Source organism: Schistocerca serialis, chromosome 7, assembly GCF_023864345.2.
Source record: "Schistocerca serialis cubense isolate TAMUIC-IGC-003099 chromosome 7, iqSchSeri2.2, whole genome shotgun sequence".
In the NCBI taxonomy this organism is placed as follows: Eukaryota; Metazoa; Arthropoda; class Insecta; order Orthoptera; family Acrididae; genus Schistocerca; species Schistocerca serialis.
The window spans coordinates 483,193,366-483,215,099 of NC_064644.1; the positions used below are offsets into that span (position 1 = coordinate 483,193,366).

General features: G+C 46.8%; 1 protein-coding gene across 1 annotated transcript in view; it reads right to left on the bottom strand.

Annotated features, from left to right (window-relative positions):
• LOC126413159 (protein O-mannosyl-transferase TMTC2-like) overlaps positions 1-21,734 on the bottom strand; it is an 899,537-nt gene that overhangs the window by 538,678 nt on the left and 339,125 nt on the right. Inside the window, exon 6 of the mRNA XM_050083054.1 lies at positions 17,601-18,037. Within this exon, the coding sequence (XP_049939011.1) occupies positions 17,601-18,037 (437 nt within the window). The remainder of the gene's footprint in view (positions 1-17,600; positions 18,038-21,734) is intronic.

A 21,734-nucleotide genomic window follows, 5' to 3' on the forward strand; every position in this document is an offset into this window, starting at 1 on the left:
TTAGTATGGAAGTTGAAGTGTTGCTACAAGTGCTATGACAGTAAAGTGATGAAATATGGAAGTAATTCAGAGGAAAGTGCGTCAAGAAGTAATTAAAAATGAGCAGTGCTGCTGATAACGTATTTGTGTATCCTCTCGTTGCGTGCCGTACCATACAGTACAAATCTAAATGTTCAAATGTGTGTGAAATCTTATGGGACTTAACTGCTAACGTCATCAGTCCCTAAGCTTACACGCTACTTAACCTAAATTATCCTAAGGACAAACACACACACCCATGCCCGTGGGAGGACTCGAACCTCCCCCGGGACTAGCCGCACAGTCCATGACTGCAGCGCCCATAGACCGCTCGGCTAATCCCGCACGGCACAGTTTCAATCATCCGCGCCGTGTTCGGTCTCTCAGAATCAACTAACGTGAATCAGCAAAAATTAGTTACCATAAAAGAGTGCAAACAAGTGCCAGTGTACAGAATGAGAGTTTCACTCTGTAGCGGAGTGTGCGCTGACATGAAACTTCCTGGCAGATTAAAACTGTGTGCCCGACCGAGACTCGAACTCGGAACCTTTGCGTTTCGCGGGCAAGTCCTCTACCAACTGAGCTACCCAAGTACGACTCACGCCCGGTCCTCACAAGAGCACTTGCCCGCGAAAGGCAAAGGTCCCGAGTTCGAGTATCGGTCCGGCACACAGTATTAATCTGCCAGGAAGTTTCAAGTGCCAGTGTCTTGCAGCGGGCGTGAGAACGTGCGTTCGGTCATCGCGTTTTCGCATCATCAACGATCAGCCGCGCCGCGACGGATAAGCGCACGCTCGTACAACTGAGAACTGTGGACTGTAAATTTAACTTTGTGAACAGTGTTAAAATTTACTACTAGTGTCAAGGGGGACTGGTACCAAATATCTGTGTATGCGTGACGAGCGTAAGAACTCTCGTGCGATCATTCGGCTTCTGCATCATCAACAATCACCTGCGTCGTGTCGGTTACGCGTACGCTCGTCCAAGTGATATTGTGGACTGGTAATCATACATTAATTGGGATAAACACCTATGAATTAGAATGTAAACCGTGCAATCTGCGATCTTCTTTAATCGTCTTAGAATACAGTTGTTCATACCAGACGTAGAACAGTGTTGTGTTCTGACGAAGAGTGGCTCTCCTGACTCGCTTGCATATTTCGATAGATAATTTCAGGCAAGCCAGCAGCAGTGTGGAGCAGGACAATACGACCGCCGCGGGATTATCAGGTACGACGTGTGGATAGGGCGCACGGTCGAAACGAGAAACAAGTTTAACAGTACCCCATCCATTTGTACTCCAGGGCGCGTTACACACTGACAATGCAGAGCTACCATTCTTCGACATTCACGTTGATTGCCGATCAGCTCCAACTTCCTTGATTCAGAATCTGACAAAAGATAAAGTTGGTCTCAATCCGAACATCAGTTTGAACAGTGCATCGATGTGCTAGACACGATCCTATTGGAGGTTCCAGGACTTCCTCCGACCACTGATTCACTCAGTTATACATAAGCGAAGTCGAAATCTACCTATTCACCGATTTTCTTCCCCTTCTTTCCCAATCCAAAGATGGCCTCCGTCTCCATGACCGTGTCCGTGCTCTGCTTGAGAAAATTGTGGTGTCATTGTAAGACACCACTTGAGCGAAGGCCTTCAAAACCCCGCCAGCACGAATTTCAATATATGCGGGCACCGAGGGGGTGGCGTCAGCGTGGCAGTACACGCAAGTGATCTCAATAAAAACAGGATACACAACTGCTGTGCTTTGGACCCCTGGAAATCATGACGATCAATTATTGTTAGATTGGCAACTTCGTACGTATAGGTCATGTTGGTTTGTGCTTTCTGTTGTTTGATAATCACTCATCGTGAGCGATTTATTACGTTTGTGAAGCTATGATGGTGAAATATTGTGTAGCTTATGGTTGTAAATGCACTACTGGCCATTAAAATTGCTACACCACGAAGATGACGTGCTACAGGCGCGAAATTTAACCGACAGGAAGAAGATGCTGTGATATGCAAATGATTAGCTTTTCAGAGCATTCACTCAAGGTTGGCGCCAGTGGCAACACCTAAAACGTGCTGACATGAGGAAAGTTTCAAACCGGTTTCTCATACACAAACAGCAGTTGACCGGCGTTGCCCGGTGAAACGTTGTTGTGATGCCTCTTGTAAGGAGGAGAAATGCGTACCATCACGTTTCCCACTTTGACAAAGGCCGGATTGTAGCCTATCACGATTGCGGTTTATAGTATCGCGACATTGCTACTCGCGTTGGTCGAGATCCAATGAGTGTTAGCAGAATATGGAATTGGTGGGTTCAGTAGGGTAACACGGAACGCCGTGCTGGATCCCAACGGCCTCGTATCACTAGCAGTCGAGATGACAGTCATCTTATCCGCATGGTTGTAACGGATCGAGTAGCCACGTCTCGATCCATGAGTCAAGAGATGGGGACGTTTGCAAGACAACAACTATCTGCACGAACAGTTCGACGACGTTTGCAGCAGCATGGACTATCAGCTCGAAGACCATGGCTGCGGTTACCCTTGACGCTGCATCACAGACAGGAGCGCCTGCGATGGTGTACTCAACGACGAACCTGGGTGCACGAATGGCAAAACGTCATTTTCTCTGATGAATCCAGGTTCTGTTTACAGCATCATTATGGTCGCATCCGTGTTTGGCGACATCGCGGTGAACGCACATTGGAAGTGTGTATTCGTCATCGCCATACTGCCTTATCACCCGGCGTGATGATATGGGGTGTCATAGATTACACGTCTCGGTCACCTCTTGTTCTCATTGACGGGACTTTGAACAGTGGACGATACATTTCAGATGTGTTACGACCCGTGGCTCTACTCTTCATTCGAAACCCTACATTTCAGCAGGATAATGCACGACCGCATGTTGCAGGTCCTGTACGGGCCTTTGTGGATACAGAAAATGTTCGACTGCTGCCCTGGCCAGCACATTCTCCAGATCTCTCACCAATTGAAAACGTCCGGTCAATGGTGGCCGAGCAACTGGCTCGTCACAATACGCCAGTCACTACACTTGATGAACTGTGGTATCCTGTTGAAGCTGCATGGGCAGCTGTACCTGTACACGCTATCCAAGCTCTGTTTGACTCAATGTCCAGGCGTATCAAGGCCGTAATAATGGCCAGAGGTGGTTGTTCTGGGTACTGATTTCTCGGGATCTATGCACCCAAATTACGTGAAAATGTACTCACATGTCAGTTCTAGTATAATATATTTGTCCATTGAATACCCGTGTATGATCTGCATTTCTTCTTGGTGTAGCTATTTTAATGGCCAGCAGTGTATTTAGATTGCCGCCGTGGACTGGAAGGCCAGTCTCAGTCATTCGCAGTCTCAGTCTCAGCTACTAGCTCTGTCTCAGTCACTAGCGCAATCGTTCAGTCATTAGCTCAGTCAGTGGCGCACTAACTCGCATTCTAGTTTGGTGTCTGACATTATCGTATGGTGGGACTTGTACTTCACCAGCACCCTGTTAATACATGTGTGCAGTTGTGTTGTAGTAAGAGGATAATGGCCACCAAACAACATCCTCTCCCTTGATTGCTACAGTACAAGACTCAACAGTAGCAACGACGACACAACAAAATTAGTCTTCTGGCTTAAGGCCTGGTCACACAGAACGCGGTCTGCCTGCGTGGTCTGCGACTTTGAGCCGTGGCGGGCAGGCCGTGTCTTTGACAGGCGTTACACACACACACACACACACACACACACACACACACACACACACACTGTGGATAGCATGCATACATAAAAGCTATTTGAAGAGGTGAGAAAGTACAACTTCTTGTCCAACACAGGCGATGGAGACAATAAAAACAATTTTAAGAAGGCCAAAGTGTGGACTGATACAACTGCTAAACTGTATCAAAATGGTATGTATTTTCGCAAAAATTTTAATTTTCGTTCATGGAATATGTTACATAAAATGTAGTGAAGTATGAAGTGATGTAAATCAATTAGTACATATTACATTCTGCATCTGGAAGATACACTGCAAATACCTAAGCAGTTATGTGAGCAAAACAAAAAGCAACATGTAGAAAATCGTAAGAAAAAGAACCGCCATCATTATTGGTTCAGATGGTTCAAATGGGTCTAAGCATTGCGGGTCTTAACATCTGAGGTCATCAGTCCCCTACACTTTGAACTACTTAAACCTAATTAACCTAAGGACATCACACACATCCATGTCCGAGGCAGGATTCGAACCTGCGAACGTAGCAGCAACGCGGTTCTAGACTGAAGAGCGTAGAACCGCTCTGCCATAGCACCACCGCTGTTGAAATCTGACTTCCTGTAACCCAACTATCCGTCTCACTTAAATAAAAATTTAAAAAAAATGTTCAAATGTGTGTGAGTTCTTACGGGAACAAACTGCAGAGGTCATCGGTCCCTAGAATTACACACTACCTAAACTAACTTGAACTAACCTATGTTAAGACAAACTTGAACTATCCTAAGAACAACACACACACACATATGCCCGAGGGAGGACTCGAACCTCCGGCGGGAGGGGCCTCGCAACTTATATGAAAATTTGTTGTCTAGCCTGACACGGTACGATGTCGAAACGAATTACTCCAACGCTTGCTTATAACACTAACAACTGAAGATAGTATTTCACACAGTTGTTTTGCAATACAATGTAAAGCAGTATCTCAGTTATGAGAAACATCTTTGCCATAATTTTGACAATGCACCAATAAAATTGTTGCATGCTTAACATATACAGTCAGTAAAAGGTTTATGTACTGACTTATGTATGGATACAAATATGTACACATTTGATGAATTCTTCCCAAAACCTTCTCTGAAAAGATCCTACACATAGTTAAACTGGGCAATATTTAACATGAAAAACTCGCAGACCATTTTGTCTTCGTTTAATACATACATAATGACTGATAAGTTCCGTAAAGAAATATTTATCAACCTCTGTCCTAAGGAAGGGATGTTCAAATGTGTGTGAAATCTTACGGGACTTCACTGCTAAGGTCATCAGTCCCTAAGCTTACACACTACTTAATCTAAATTATCTTAAAGACAAACACACACACCCATGCCCGAGGGAGGACTCGAACCTCCTCCGGCACCAGCCGAAGGAAGGGATGTGTTCCAGTTCTTCCATTATGTAACTGTTGGAGTAGAACAGGGGCGGGCAGGAATCCTGCACGTGTGCGGTGCACTTGCACGCGTGCAATTAACAGTTCTTCTGCGTGCACACAGGGGCAAACTGGCCACCCACTTCTCTCCCCTGCCCACCATATCTCTCCGCTCCTTTCTCTGTAATTTGTTTTGTTTCCTAGCTTGCTTTATTGAATGAAAGAATAAGGTTAGTGGGAGTGCTTGAAACAAATCATGGTTTGAAAGAGTACCTATTACCTACGATACGTTTTATTTATTTATCACAGGTGGAGTTTACAATACGTTTAATGTCTGGAACAAAAATTCTACACACAAACGCAATCAGTTACGTAAATTTTCATCACTGATATTTTCTCTTAATCGAGACTTATTAATTTTCATAACAGAAAAAAATCTCTCACAAACCTATGTCGAACCAAACATTGACATTATCTTCGCGGCTTCGCGATGAAGACGAGGAAACTCTTGCTGTGAAAAGTCGTGATAAAAGTCTATTACACGTCTTGCCAAAAGGAACTTATCTCTCAGACGAGAATTACACTGTAGATCTATTAATTCCATTTGCAAATTGAGATGAATATCATCTACAGAAACAGCAAATGGTCGCGAGAACCATTCAAAAGCTTGGTATAAATATGGTATGTCCCCAAATCGCTTGAAAAATTCCTCTTTTATTGCACTAAATACGGAAACATATTCTTTGCAGTTCTGTTCTCGTACAGTAGACTGAGTAGAGAAATGCACTGCGTTCCCTGAAGAGAGCTGTCGTTTCCACAGCTCAAGCTTGTTAGCGAAAGCTTGCACCTTTTCAGCCATTTCACAAATTTGCTGATTTTCTCCTTGCAAACTTGTGCTGCATGCATTCATGTGTCCGGTAATGTCCACTAAAAATGCAAGGTCGGCAACCAACTCTGGATCTTCCAACTTGGGGTTGTACCTTCCTTTGTACTTTAAAAACTGATTAATTGGTATTCTCAGCTCAAAAAATATTTTTAGTTCATTACCGCGGCTAAGCCAGCGGCCTTCACTGTGGTGTGGTATGTCACCGTGCTCTTCCCCAATTTCAGCTAAATGTCTGTGAAACTATGTGTAATCCTGTGGGATCTCAAATAATTAACTGCCCGAATAACCACTTGCATGACGTCCCCCAGTTTCGCTGCTTTTGCACAGAGTACTTCTTGGTGCAAAATACAGTGGATGCTGTACAATGATTCTTCTGTACGCTGTAGCTTTTTTCTTAGTAATCCAACAAATCCCATTTGTTCCCCTTTCATTGCAGATGATCCGTCTGTTGTCACTGACACCAAACCATCCCAGTTTAAGCCAGCTAAATCGACGGCTTCTTCAACGGTTTTTAGGATGTCCACGCCTGTGGTCGTCCTTCTTAAAGATATCATATCTAAAAAAATCCTCTCTTATGTGCAGAGCAGTGTCCGCGCCGCGAACATAAATCACTAATTGCGCGGTATCTGAAATATATGTGGAATCATCAAGTGCGATGGAAAATGCAATAAACTCCTGCACTGCACTCCTTAATTGACGGTAAACGTCACCTGTCATGGCACTTATACGACAACTTACAGTCCACCGAGAAAGAGTGATAGATCGAAACTGATTTGCATTCAGTAGGCAAAGTAAATCAGTAGCGTCATTGCTGCACTTCTTTATAAACTCACCTTCAGCAAATGGTTTTCTAGCTCTCGCTATATTAAGCACAGTCTTATAACTTGCACGTACCGCTGGACTATCATTGCTGTCGTCCTGAATAATTGAAAACAGTGCTCCATAAAATGTTAAATCAGTTGGATGAGAGACATGACGAAAGCAAGATCGTGCGATCGCTCTTGTTAAGCTCAGTCAATTTCCCCATCCGCTCAGAATCCGACAATTTTTTTTTCTTTATTGTTATTTTCAAACCTGGTAACAGGCAGGCCAGCAGCAGCATGCTACGCCGCTCTTTGGCCTCAGAGAACACACAAGATACAAATGAAGACATCGAGAGAAAAAAAAAAACATGGTGGACATAGAAACGGAGACAAACACTTTTTAAAATACATGGAGCCGTTCACGGGCGTAGAGTCTAAGATAAAATTTGTTCAGACACTTGGAAAGAGACGAACAGTGTCACACGTGAACGTAGGTGCACAAAAACGAAAAACACTGAACCACTTAAGCACAAAACGACGACACACACAGATCACGAGGCGTTGATCTCTGGCGCGCGAATGTTCACTAACCGTGTACGAGTCTGGGGACCTGCCAAGAGAGGAGGAGGGGGTTGGGAGAGGGAGAGCAGATGCCAACGGCAGGGGAGATAGGAGGAAGGGAGGAAGGGGGAGGGGAAGCCCAGGGGAAGAGGGGAGGAGGGAGGGGACAGGGGAAAAGGAAAGAGAAGGGAAGGGAAGAGAAGGGAGGGAGGGTGCCTAAAGGAAAGGACACAGGAAGTGGGGGGACGATCAAAATTGATAGGAGGTGTAGATGGAGGGGAGGAAGACATCATCAGGGAGGGGGAGCTGGCGGAAGCCACCTTGGGAGAGGGTAAGGAGGGTGGAGAGATGGAGGATGGGTGGGACGTGAGAATACAGGGGCGGCAGTGGGCGGGGGTGGGAGAGGATGGGTGAAACAAGCGGATGAGGAGGATCGAGTTTGCGGGAGGTGTACAGGATCCGTATCCTTTCAAGGAAGAGGAGGAGGTGCGGGAAGGGGATGAGATCATACAGGATCCGCGTGGGGGAGGGGAGACGGATGCGATAGGCGAGGCGGAGAGCATAGCGTTCGAGGATTTGGAGGGATTTATAAAGGGTAGGGGGGCCGAGATGCAGGCCAGATGGGGATAACAAAGGATAGGGCGGATGAGGGATTTATAGGTGTGGAGGATGGTGGAGGGGTCCAGATCCCACGTACGACCGGAAAGGAACTTGAGGAAACAGAGTCGGGAGTGTGCCTTGGCTTGGATTGTCTGGAGATGGCGAGTCCAGGAGAGGCGACGGTTGAGGGTGACGTCAAGGTAATTAAGGGTAGGAGTGAGGGCGATAGGATGGCCATAGATGGTGAGATAGAAATTAAGGAGGCGGAACGAAGGGGTGGTTTTGCCTACAATGATCGCCTGGGTTTTGGAGGGATTGACCTTGAGCAACCACTGGTTGCACCAAGTGGTGAACCAGTCAAGATGGGATTGGAGAAGGTGTTGGGAGCGCTGCAGGGTGGGGGCCAGGGCAAGGAAGGCGGTGTCATCGGCAAACTGGAGGAGGTGGACGGGGGGTGACGGCGGCGGCATGTCCGCCATATACAAAATGTACAGAAGGGGGGAGAGGACGGAGCCTTGGGGCACACCGGCGGAGGGGAAAAAGGTGTAGGAGTCGGTGTTATGGATGGTGACATAGGAAGGACGGTGGGAGAGAAAGGAGCCGTTCAGACAGACGTAGTTAATGGGAAGGGCGAAGGTTTGGAGCTTGAAGAGGAGACCGGAATGCCATATGCGGTCATAAGCTCGTTCGAGGTCCAGGGAGAGGAAGATTGCAGAGCAACGGGAATTAAGCTGGTCGGAAAGGAGATGAGTGAGGTGAAGGAGAAGATCGTCGGAAGAGAAGGACGGCCGAAAGCCACACTGGGTAACGGGAAGGAGGCGGTGCTGGCGGAGATGCTGGTGGATGCGGCGGGTGAGGATAGATTCCAGGACCTTGCTGAAGACTGGGGTAAGGCTGATGGGACTGTAGGAGGAGACAGCGGACGGAGGTTTGCCAGGTTTAAGGAACATTAGGATACGGGAGGTTTCCCACAGGTCGGGGTAGTAACTGGTGGACAGGACGACATTGTAGAGCCTGGCCAGGATGGAGAGGAAAGAGACAGGAGCTTCACGAAGGTGGCAGTAGGTGACACAATCGTGACCAGGAGCGGTGTTGCGTTTCGTGCGGAGTGTAGCAATGAGATCCTGTGTAGTGATAGGGGCACTGAGTACTGGAAACCAGGAGCGAGGGGAGGGACAGAGGTGTCAGTTCGATCGCGGACATCTGGGAAGAATCCGACAATAAATTGTGCTCGTCCTTATGAAATTTATTATAATGGCGTTCAATAATAAACTTCCGCTGACTAGTGATAATACTGCCACGTATTAAACATTTCGAATTTTCACGTTTTTGCAGAAAGAAAAAATAATTCTCCCATTCCTTTTTAAAAGATAGCAAATCTCTGTTTCCTTGATTCACTCTGCATTTTCCGGTTCTTGAAATACAACGTTCACTACGCAGTGGTCGCTTCACATCAACTCCCGCAGCTGTCGCCACTGCCCTGGTCGACGATTGCACGTGAGCAGCACATGTGCAGCGCTGTGCACTCATGAGCCGCATGCAATGTTTGTCCACCCCTGGAGTAGAATGTCTTCTTCTACTTCATTTTCCTCCAGCAGAAAGTAAAATAAAAATTAGCGATCACAAAACTAGAGAAACGTGTATATCTATTCCAGAAATGTTCTCGACTGAGCTGCAGGCTACAGTACTTGCACTTAGCGTGCTCAGGTAGCACGGACTCACTTACCTTGGCCTCACCATTGACCATCACCTCACCTGGATCCCTCATCTCTGCTCCATCCAATCCAAAGCCCACAACAGCCTCCAACTCCTCAAACTCCTCTCTGGCCGGACATAGGGGTTGCACCCCTCTACCATCCTCCACACCTACAAATCCTTAATCCGTCCCATCCTCTGTTATGCCAGTCCCGCCTGGATATCTGCCCCCCCCCCCAATTCTGTAAGTCCCTCCAGATCCTTGAGCGTCATGCCCTCCGCCTCGCCTTCCGTATACGCCTCCTGTCCCCCACGCAGATCCTCTAAGACCTCATTTATTTCCCCCATCTGCTCCTATTCCTCGAACATATCCGCATCCTCTACACCTCCTGCCGCCTTGATCCCTCTCACCCCCTGGTTGCTCCTCTCCTCTCCTATCCCCGTCCCCTGCCACATCTTCACTGTTGTGTCCCCCCCTACCCTCCATCTCTACACTCATCATCTCCTTTTGCAAGGTGGCTTCCATCAACTCCCCCTCCTGGATGATGCCCTCTCTCCCTCCATTTATCCCTCCTATCAACTCTGATCCTCACTCCCCCTCCTTTCCTTGTTGCTTTTCCCGGGCTCCCTCTCCCCCCCTTCCATCCTCTTCTTTCCCCACCTCCCCCCTCTCTGCCCCCTTCTCTCCCCTGAGTCCTTTTGCATTTCCCTCCTCTGCCTTTTCTCATTCCCTCTCGCATCTGCCCTGCCCCTCTCCCCCCTTATGAGTCCTCTCCCTCCTTGGCCCCCCCCCCTTTTTCGTTTTTCCTCTCCACCCTCCTTGTTTTTCGCCCTCCTACAGGTCCTCCCCCCCCCCCCCCCCAGCATCTGCCCTTGGCTCGGGAGTGTCCTCTTTGTGCCGCCATTTTCGTGCACTGTTTTACAGTGAGTGTTCCGTGTTGTGTGTCTTTTGAGAAGTGTTGCGAACGGCCATCATACTGTCGCTGGGTTTGATTTTTTTATCTCTTGCGAAAAGAAACCAGACTGTCGCCATGTTTTGTTAATTGTGTGTCTACTATGTTACTTGTCTGATTCCTGTGTATTTTATTAACATTGCCAACTCCTTTGCTTTCTGTTTTAACTTTCCGCATTTTTCCGCCATTTTACACTTTAAGTCACCGTTTTATCGCCTGTTTTTCTTGTTTCTTTTCTTCTTCCGTTTTTAAAAAAGTCTGTAGGCTGTAGAGCAGCGTACTAAGCTGCTGCCAGCACGCCCCCTTCAGGGGGAATTGAAAATCAATAAAGGAAAAAAAAAGTAGCACGCACGGCATCAATGTGCTCAAGCAAAATTCTTCAAGTTCTGTTTTCTCCATATTGTAGTCAGATATGGCTCTGATACTAAATTTAAAAACAATTCCTGTATTTTAGCTACATTTATTACGCAGGAACATATCACCTAAAATGAACAAAACGTAAAGTAGCCAGCGACCACATTTCTCACTGCAAACCCTTCAAAATTTAGTCTGCAGAGTACTTGAAAAATAAACAATATCAAAAAAATAGGTACCCCACCATTAAGCAGTGATGTGAAACTATAAGACAAAAAAATCAGTTTTGTATGCCAGTTATTTTCCTGAGACTCGTATGAGAAGTATTATCAAGATAAGAAAACTGGAAAATCCTAAACAAGTCATTTATAATTTTTTAAAGAAAAGGAGAAACTCTACCCAAAAACCAACTCTAGCAGTTGATGTAGCTTTGCTTCATTTACAGGGTGACAACTATTGAACACGTCATCAGATCTGGAGAATATGGCAGCCAATGGGGCCTATGTCAGTGGCCTCTGGGTACGCCAGAGCTATAATGTGGCCACCAAACTGCTCCTCCAGGACATCAAGCACCCTCCTGCTTCGATGGGATCGAGCTCCATTTTGCATGAACCACATCGTACCGCAATCAGAATCACTTTGTATAACGTGGATGCAATCATCTTCCAAAACCTTCACGTTCGGTAGTCATAGTGCCATCAAGGAATATCGCACTGATTATTCTGTGAGTGGACATTGCACACTACACAGTGACGCGTTGAGGATGAAGAGACTTCTCGATGGCGATATGTGGATTCTCAGTCCCCCAAATGCGCCAATTTTGCTTATTGACCAACCTGTCCAAATGAAATTGAGCTTCTTCGCTAAGCCAAACCAATTTCACATCAAAGTCCTGTTCGTCAATTCTGTGGACAATAATGGTGGCGAAACACTAACGCTGTTCCGTGGCCCTGGGGTATAATGGAAACGGGTTCGAATTTTTATGGGAAGAGATGCAGGTCTTCAACAAAAATTTGTCGCAGCATCTCCCAGTAGATTGCTACCCGTTGTGCAGTTCGTCTGGCGCTGGTTTGAAACACAGCATTTTCACCCTTTTTGGACGACTGACATTGCCAATACTGTTACCGCGAACACTGCCCCTTCTCTCCAACTTGCGAAACAAATTCCTGATTCTTAGCAGACCTGGACCAGTTGTCTTCAGCATGGACTCGGTCGCAATCTTCCTTTGAGGCGCAGTTGGGCTGTTATTGCTCGCATAATACGCCTTCGTAAGCGCTAGACGCCAGTAAGGCATCTGGCCCAGACGGTATCCCTGTAAGATTATGTGTTGAATATGCCACAAATATAGCACCATTCTTATCTATCAACTATCAGAGATCATTGGAGCAAAGGAAAGTTCCACGGGACTAGAAGAAGGCCCAGGTCATAGCAGTCTATAAAAAGGGTAGAAAATCGGATCCACATAGTTACCGGCCTATTTCACTGACATCGATTTGTTGTAGAATCGTGGAACATATTTTGTGTTCAGGCATAATGACCTTTCTACACTCTGAGAACCTCATCTGCAGAAACCAGCACGGTTTTAGGAAACGGCGGTCATACGAGACACAGCTGGCCCTCTTTGTGTATGACATACAACAGGCTCTAGATACCGGCTCCCAGGTTGATGCCATATTTCTCGACTTTCGAAAGGTGTTCGATTCAGTTCCGCACTGTCGCGTGCTCCAAGAAGTGCACGCTTACGGTCTATCCGATGACATATGCGATTGGATAGAAAGTTTTCTAACAGACAGGGAGCAGTATGTCTCCCTGAAAGAGGTGACTTCAACAGAAACAAGCGTAACTTCGGGTGTACCCCAGGGCAGCATAATAGGTCCGCTGCTTTTTACGATTTACATAAACGATCTGGTTGATGGTATTGACAGCAGCATTAGACTTTGCCGATGATGCTGTAGTCTACAGGAAAGCAGTGTCACACGAAAGCTGCGAACAAATGAATGAGGATTTGCAGAAAATAAATGCGTGGTGCAATGACTGGCAGTTATCTCTCAATATAAGTAAGTGTAACCTACTGCGTATAAGAAGGCGAAAATCCCCATTAATGTACGATACAAAATAAATGCCCAGTCTTTGGAAGCGGTAACATCAGTCAAGTATCTGGGTGTGACTATTCGAAATGATGCGCGAAGCGTACAACCACTACCACCATCATACCTTAGCAATGAAAACCCAAGGAAATTCTGGTCTTACGTAAAATCGGTAAGCGTGTCGAAGGCTTCCATCCAGTCACTCAGTGATCAGTCTGGCCTGGCAACGGAAGACAGCAAAACGAAAGCTGAAATTTTAAATTTAGCATTTGAGAAATCTTTCACGCAGGAGGATCGTACAAACATACCGCCGTTTGAGTCTCGTACAGATTACCGTATGGAGGACATAGTGATAGACATCCCCGGGGGTTGTGAAGCAGCTGAATGGGTTGAAAACAAATAAATCGCCAGGTCCTGATGGGATTCCAATTCGGTTTTACAGAGAGTACTCTACTGAATTGGCTCCTTACTTAGCATGCATTTATCGCGTATCTCTTGCCTAACGTAAAGTCCCGAGCGACTGGAAAAAAGCGCAGGTGATGCCTGTATATAAGAAGGGTAGAAGGACGGATCCTCAAAATTACAGACCAACACCCATAACATCGCTTTGTTGCAGGATTCTCGAACATATTCTCAGTTCGAATATAATGAATTTCCTTGAGACAAAGAAGTTGCTGTCCATGAATCAGCACGGCTTTAGAAAGCATCGCTCCTGCGAAACGCAACTCGCCCCTTTTTCACATGATATCTTGTGAACCATGGATGAATGGTATCAGACGGATGCCATATTCTTTGACTTCCGGAAAGCGTTTGACTCGGTGCCCCACTGCAGACTCCTAACTAAGGTACGAGCATATGGGATTGGTTCCCAAATATGTGAGTGGCTCGAAGACTTCTTGAGTAATATAACCCAGTACGTCGTCCTCGGTGATGAGTGTTCATCAGAGGTGAGGGTATCATCTGGAGTGCCCCAGGGAAGTGAGGTAGGTCCGCTGTTGTTTTCTATCTACATAAATGATCTTTTGGATAGGGTGGATAGCAATGTGAAGCTGTTTGTTGATGTTGCTGTGGTGTACGGGAAGGTGTCGTCGTTGAGTGACTGTAGGAGGATACAAGATGACTTGGACAGGATTTGTGATTGGTGTAAAGAATGGCAGGTAACTCTAAATATAGATAAATGTAAATTAATGCAGAAGAACAGGAAAAAGAATCCCGTAATGTTTGAATACTCCATTAGTATTGTAGCGCTTGACACAGTCACGTCGATTAAATATTTGGCCATAACATTGCAGAGCGATATGAAGTGGGACAAGCATGTAATGGCAGTTGTGGGGGAGGCGGATAGTCGTCTTCGGTTCATTGGTAGAATTTTGGGAAGATATGGTTCATCTGTAAAGGAGACCGCTTATAAAACACTAATACGACCTATTCTTGAGTACTGCTCGAGTGTTTGGGATCCCTATCAGGTGGGATTGAGGGAGGACATAGAAACAATTCAGAGGCGGGCTGCTAGATTTGTTACTGGTAGGTTTGATCATCACGCGAGTGTTACGGAAATGCTTCAGGAACTCGCGTGGAGTCTATAGAGGAAAGGAGGCGTTCTTTCCGTGAATCGCTACTGAGGAAATTTAGAGAACCAGCATTTGAGGCTGACTGCAGTACAATTTTACTGCCGCCAACTTACATTTAGCGGAAAGACCACAAAGATAAGATAAGAGATTAGGGCTCATACAGAGGCATATAGGTAGTCATTTTTTCCTCGCCTGTTTGGGAGTCGAACAGGGAGAGAAGATGCTAGTTGTGGTACGAGGTACCCTCCGCCACGCACCGCATGGTGGATTGCGGAGTATGTATGTAGATGTAGATGTAGATGTAGATCTCAAATGGAATGATCAGATTACAGAAGAACCGAGTAAGGTGAACTCTAGATTGCGGTTTATTGGTGGAATCCTGAAGCGATGCAGAGTTCAACAAATGAAATAGCTTACAATACGTTAGTTCGTCCAGTCTTGGAGTATTGTTTGTCTGTATGGGACCGTTGCCAGTCGGGTCTGATTCAAGAGATTGAGAAGGTCCAAAGAAGAGCGGAAAGATTCGTGACTGGTACATTTAGCCATCGCGAGAGCGTTACAAATCTCATAGAAATTTTAAAGTGGGACACACTTGTAGATAGGCGACGCGCTAAACGGAAGGGGCTGCTCGCTGAATTCCGAAATCCGACCTTCACCGAGAATGTGGTGCATATATTATTGCCACCAACTTTCAAATCGCGCAATGATCACCATTCAAAGATAAGGAAAACTGGAGCTCATACTGAGGCGTGCAGATACAGTCGATTTTCCTTCGTGCGATGCGCGAGTGGAACAGATTTGGGAGGGGGGGGGGGGAGGGGATATGACTGGCGCGAATTGTGGCGTCCGCCACAGACCGCTTAGTGGCTAGCGGAGTATATATGTAGATGTAGATGTACCGTGACATTTTGACGTTCAAATAGCCGACAACAACAAAGTTCGTGCGCATGTGCATACTAATTCCCATCGTGCCTCGCGGCCAACCTTTAAGGCTATAATAAGAGATGTCGATGTGGAGGGTAATAGGCTAGGCGCAAATTGAGACGCGTATAGCACGTGTTACTGGAAACCGACACTATGAGGTTTTTCGTAAGCTATTGAGATCTGTGATTGCCAATTGCCTGTTTAATGAGGCACTCCGTTTTGGAATTGAATAGCTGCTGTGAGATGAGTTTGGGAAATTACACTGTGACAAAGAAAGCACAATTAAACTAGTCACGAAGAGAAATGCGGCCGTCACTCACAAACGGTTATGTTTCTTCGAATGAGAAAAGGTTAACAACTCACACAAAGATATATTGCCAATTCCGTTGGAACTTTGGTGGAATCCCCGTAACCCATCGTTTTATTAACACTGAGCGACTGGAATGGAAACTTACCAAAGGATTTTATTCCTTCTCTTGATCTGAGCAGTATTAAAATAATGACGAGCGTTCCTTCAGGCAGAATGATAGGCACATGCCAGATACTGGTCAGTCACCTACGGCTTGCCAAACTGACAATGTGTGATCGCGAAAAAAATAGTTGTTACTGAGAAAAATAAACAATTGATCCGTCACAGAACACAATGGTCAGTATATTGTCAGCAGCGGAGGATAATGCATGCGAGAGGATTGGACAAGCTATCCATGTGTGCCTTGTGAGTTGGAGTTGGAAAAACGTTGTCATGAAAGTAGATCTGCCTTTGTCAGCAATACATTTGAACAAATTAAATATATCTAATCATAAGACTCTTTTAGGATATTCCTACTTTCGTAATAATACCGACCATTTTCTTAATTTGTGTAGCCTGTTGTATAATTAGTTTATTATCACTGATAATGTGCATGAAACAATTGAAATGCTTTTTCTCGTCTAGGCGAACCAATTAAAAAATTATTTGTGACTGCTTTTCGACTGTTTCTAGCTTGCAGTGGAAATGTGTTCACCTGCATGTAGTACAGTGAGAGTTCTATACTGCAGCCGTCCGGAGAGGCCGTGCGGTTCTAGGCGCTACAGCGTGGAGCCGAGCGACCGATACGGTCGCAGGTTCGAATCCTGCCTCGGGCATGGATGTGTGTAATGTCCTTACGTTGGTTAGGATTAATTAGTTCTAAGTTCTAGGCGACTGATGACCTCAGAAGTTAAGTCGCATAGTGCTCAGAGCCATTCGAACGATCTATACTTCAGCTCTTGGACGCTTTTTACCAGGAGCACAAAGGGATCACACCTGTGGAAATTATCCCTTTCTAAATTTTTATAACAGATCGTACAGATACGCCAGCATACTAGGAAGCGAGAAGATAACCTTGTTTTACTTTCCTGCCTTGCTCCTTAATCACATGATTTTATAATATTCCTTGATTCCTTATTCACTACCCTCTGTCCCTTCTTGCGATCTGAAAACATCGCGGAGGCATATGAACAATTCCAGCGGCCAATGGCTCCTCAGTTACTGAAGTATGCATTTTTCTTGACAGAAGAAAAACAAAACAAGATGTACTAACGAAGAAAGCTGGAGCGTTTAAATGCCGTAAAACGAAACACTGCCCAAAGGCAATAAAATTTAGTACACAGTAAGGCAAAACTTATCGTATGGGCAATACTACCATTGCTCACATGCGCCGTTCCGATGTGAGCATATGGCCGGGCTACTTTTCCGCTCCCCGCTTCAAATTTCCCACGGTGCTAGCGAGGCACGCGCGACGCGCGTCGCGAGAAACTGTGCCTCAACCACAACGCCGCGCGACCTGGCGCAGGCGCGTGTCGCGTCCCAGTCGCGTCGCGTCGCAATCTGCGCGGTCCCATTTGAACCTGGGATGTTACAAAAACGCGCGCTGCGCTGCGTCGCGCCACACGCGCTATACGCGTCTCAATCTGCGCCTAGCCTAAAGAGGGAGTAGCCGCACTGATATTTCTGTTGTGAGTACTCGCCTGTGTTGCGTCCTGTGGTGGCAGGCCGCGGCGACGCTGTGGTTGGCGTTGTGGTCTATGCAGACGGCGGGCGGCTTGCAGTGGCGGCGGTCGGCGGCGGCGGCTGCGCGGACGGAGCGCCTGGCGGCGAGAAGAACCGCGCCGGCCACGCAGGCGTAGAGCGCGGCCGAGGCGGCGTTGCGCGGGTCCGCGGGCGAGTGGACGAGCGGCACGGCGTCCATGGACCAGTCGAAGCTGAGCGTGGCGGGGCAGAGCAGCAGCCAGGCGTGCAGCGCGGGCAGCAGCAGGAAGGTGAGCGCGCGCGTCAGCCGAGAGGGGTGGCGCGCCGCCGGGTTGTCGGCCGCCGCGAAGCGAGGGACGCGGCCGCCCGCCGCGCACAGCCGCGCCGCCACCAGCGCAGCCAGGCCGGCGGCCAGCCAGCAGGCGCTGCGCACCGCCTGCGGAGCACAGGGGCAGTCCAGGTGCTCACAGCGCGAGGTACTGCTGTCCAAAACTACACTACCGGCGACTAAAATTCCTACACCAAGAAGAAATGCAGATGATGAACGGGTGGACAAATATATTAAACTAGAACTGACATGTGATTACATTTTCACGCAATTTGCGCAGATCCTCAGAAATCAGTACCCAGAACAACCACCTCTGACCGTAATAACGGCCTTGATACGCCTGGGCATCAGTCAAACACAGCTTGGATGGCGTGTACAGGCACGGATGCCCATGCAGCTTCAACACGATACCACAGTTCATCAAGAGTAGTGACTGGCGAGTTGTGACGAGCCAGCTGCTCGGCCGCCATTGACCAGACGTTTTCAATCGGTGAGGGATCTGGAGAATATGCTGGCCAGGGCAGCAGTCGAAAATTTTCTATATCCATAAGGGCCCGAACAGGACCTGCAACATGCGGTCGTGCATTATCCCGCTCAAATGTAGGGTTTCGCAGGGAACGAATGAAGGGTACAGCCACGAGTCGTAACACATCTGAAAATATAACGTCCACTGTTCAAAGTGCCGTCAATGCGAACAAGAGGTGACCGAGACGTGTAACCAATGGTACCCCATACCATCACGCCGGGTGACCCGCCAGTATGGCGATGGCGAATACACGCTTCCAATGTGCGTTCACCGCGATGTCGCCAAAGACGGATGCGACCATCATGATGCTGTAAACAGAACCTGGATTCATCCGAAAAAAAGACGTTTTGCCATTCGTGCACTCAGGTTCGTTGTTGAGTTGCGGGCACTCCTGTCTCTGATGCAGCGTCAAAGGTAATCGCAGCCATGGTCTCCGAGCTGATAGTCCAAGCTGCTGCAAACGTCATCGAACTGTTGGTGCAGATGGTTGTTGTCTTTCAAACGTCCCCATCTATTGACTCAGGGATCGAGACGTGGCTGTACGATTCGTTACAGCCATGCGGATAAGATGCCTATCATCTCGACTGCTACTAATACGAGGCCGTTGGGATCCAGCACGGCGTTCCGTGTTACCCTCCTGAACCCACCGATTCCATATTCTGCTAACACTCATTGGATCCCGACCAACGCGAGCAGCAATATCGCGATACGATACACCGCAATCGCAATAGGCTGCAATCCGACCTTTATCAAAGTCCGAAACGTGATGGTACGCATTTCTCCTCCTTACACGAGGCATCACAACAACGTTTCACCAGGCAACGCCGGTGAACTGCTGGTTGTGTATGAGAAATCGGTTGGAAAACTTCCTCATGATGACAGCACGTTGTAGTTGTCGTCACCGGCGCCAACCTTGAGTGAATGCTCTGAAAAGCTAATCATTTACATATCTCAGCATCTTCTTCCTGTCGGTTAAATTTCGCGTCTGTAGCATGTCATCTTCATGGTCTAGCAATTTTAATGGCCAGTAGTGTATAAAAAAGTTCCCGCATCTGTGTGTCTGGAAAAGAAAACCTATTGAGATATTGATCAGTTTACATCGAGGTGACAAAGTCACGCGATACCGTCTAATATCGTGACACACTTCCTTTTGCCCTGTTTACTGCAGCAACATGTCAAGGCATCACCTCAACAAGTCGTTGGAAGCACCCTACACGAATATTGAGCCATGCTGTGTTTATAGCCATCCATAGCTGCGAAAGTGTTGCAACTGCAGGGCTTTATGCTCCAACTGACCTCTCCATTACGTCCCATAAATGTTCGATGAGATTCGTGTAGGGGCGATCTGGGTGGCCAAATCATTCGCTCGAACTGTCTTTGAATCAGTGCCGAACAATTGTGGCGCAGTGACATGATATCGTTGTTTGGGAACTTGAAGTCCATGAATGGCTGCAAATGGTCTGCAAGAGGCCGACCATAACCATTTACAGTCAATGATCGGTTCACTCGGCGGAGATAAAGTTCGTTCCATGGTAACATAGCCCGCACCATTATGGAGCTAACACCACCTTGCACACTGCCTTGTTGACAACTTGGATCCATGGCTTTGTGGGGTCTGCGGCACACTCGAACCCTACCATCATTTCTTACCAACTGAAATCGGGACTCATCTGACCAGGCCACGGTTTTCCAGTCGTCTAAGTTCCAACCGATATAGTCACGACCCCAGGAGAGGCGCTGAAGGCGCAAAAGCGCTCTTGTTGGTCTTCTGCAGCCATAGCTCACTAAGGTCAAATTTCACCGCCCTTTTTTAACCGATACGTCCATCGTACGTCCCGCACTGACTTCTGCGGTTATTTCATGCAGTTTTGCTTGTCTTTTACCAACGACAACTCTACGCAAATGCCTCTGCTCTCGGTCGTTAAGTGAAGGCCACCGGCCACTTGCCCGTGGTGATAGGTAGTACCTAATAAGGTATTTTCGGCATTCTCTTGGCCCTGCGCATCTCGAAATATTGAATTCCCTAAGGGTTTGCGAAATCGAAGGTGCCATGCGTGTAGCTCCAGCTACCATTCCAGAGTCTTAATTCCCTTCGTGCAGCCATAACCACGTCGGAAATCTTTTCACATGAATCATCTGAATACAGATGGCAGCTCTGTCAATGTTCTGCTCTTTTATACCTTGTGCACGTGATACTACCGCCACCTGTATATGTGCATATAGCTGTCCCGCGAGTTCTGTCATTTCAGTGTGTCTGTAACGAGTAATGTGTTGTCTTTGATGATGTAGATACTTTTACTGTTCCACTTCATTGTGCATATCTGAATTATTGTAATGTGCAGTACACTACTGGTGGTGGTGAAGTCATTCAAGCGCCGCAACGATATGATTCGTCAGTCAGTTGAAGTTTGTTGCCCATGCACTACCTTAGCGGAACTACGTTAGTGATACTGTGCAGTGTGAACAAACTGTATTTTAAACAGTGCAGTAGACATGCGAATAGATATGAGACGGCACCCGATTGATTGGAATGTTCCATATTTGTGTGTTAGAGCAGGAAGGTAGTGTTTGGTCTGCAGGTGCACTTTTTCGTATAAATGTTCAAATTGTATATTTTCTGTACTGATGTCAGTGGTTCGGTATAGGAAATTTACGGATTTGTTGTCAATCTCCATCGTGAGCTGAAAATTTTCATGTTCACAGTTTAAGAAATGAAAAAATAAAAATGTGGCGAGCTACCAGTAACTATGTCTGCTTCGCCGAGATTCGAATCTGAATGCTTTGCCTTTCGTAGGCAAGTGCTCTACGGACTGAGTTATCCAATAACACAAGCGAAAAAGTACTGCCTGAAGTAAAGCTGTGAGGGTGGAGCGTGCAAGTGCTTAAATACAGTAGTCGGCAAAGTGCTTGCCTACGATACGCACAGGTCCCAGTTTCGAATCAAGGTAGGGAAACAGTTTGACACCAAGTCTGAAATCAGCGCACACTGCGGTGCAGAATGAAAATTCGTGCCGTATGGCTAAGAGCTAGGGAAAATAATTGAACTTGTTTCAGGCCCTCATTCAAGGTTTTCTGTTCTCTATTGTGGCAATTCAAGATGGCCTTTGCTGGCCGAAACCGATTATGATTGTATCGTAAAAAGGTGATTGTGTCAAAAATAAAAATAATACCTTACAATAGTCAAACGTCCTGTATATTCGCTGAAAACAGTGCTTTACAATTTGCCAAATCTTTTGGAAAGTCACTACAACATTTTGTCACCTATCAGTTAAAGAGCTC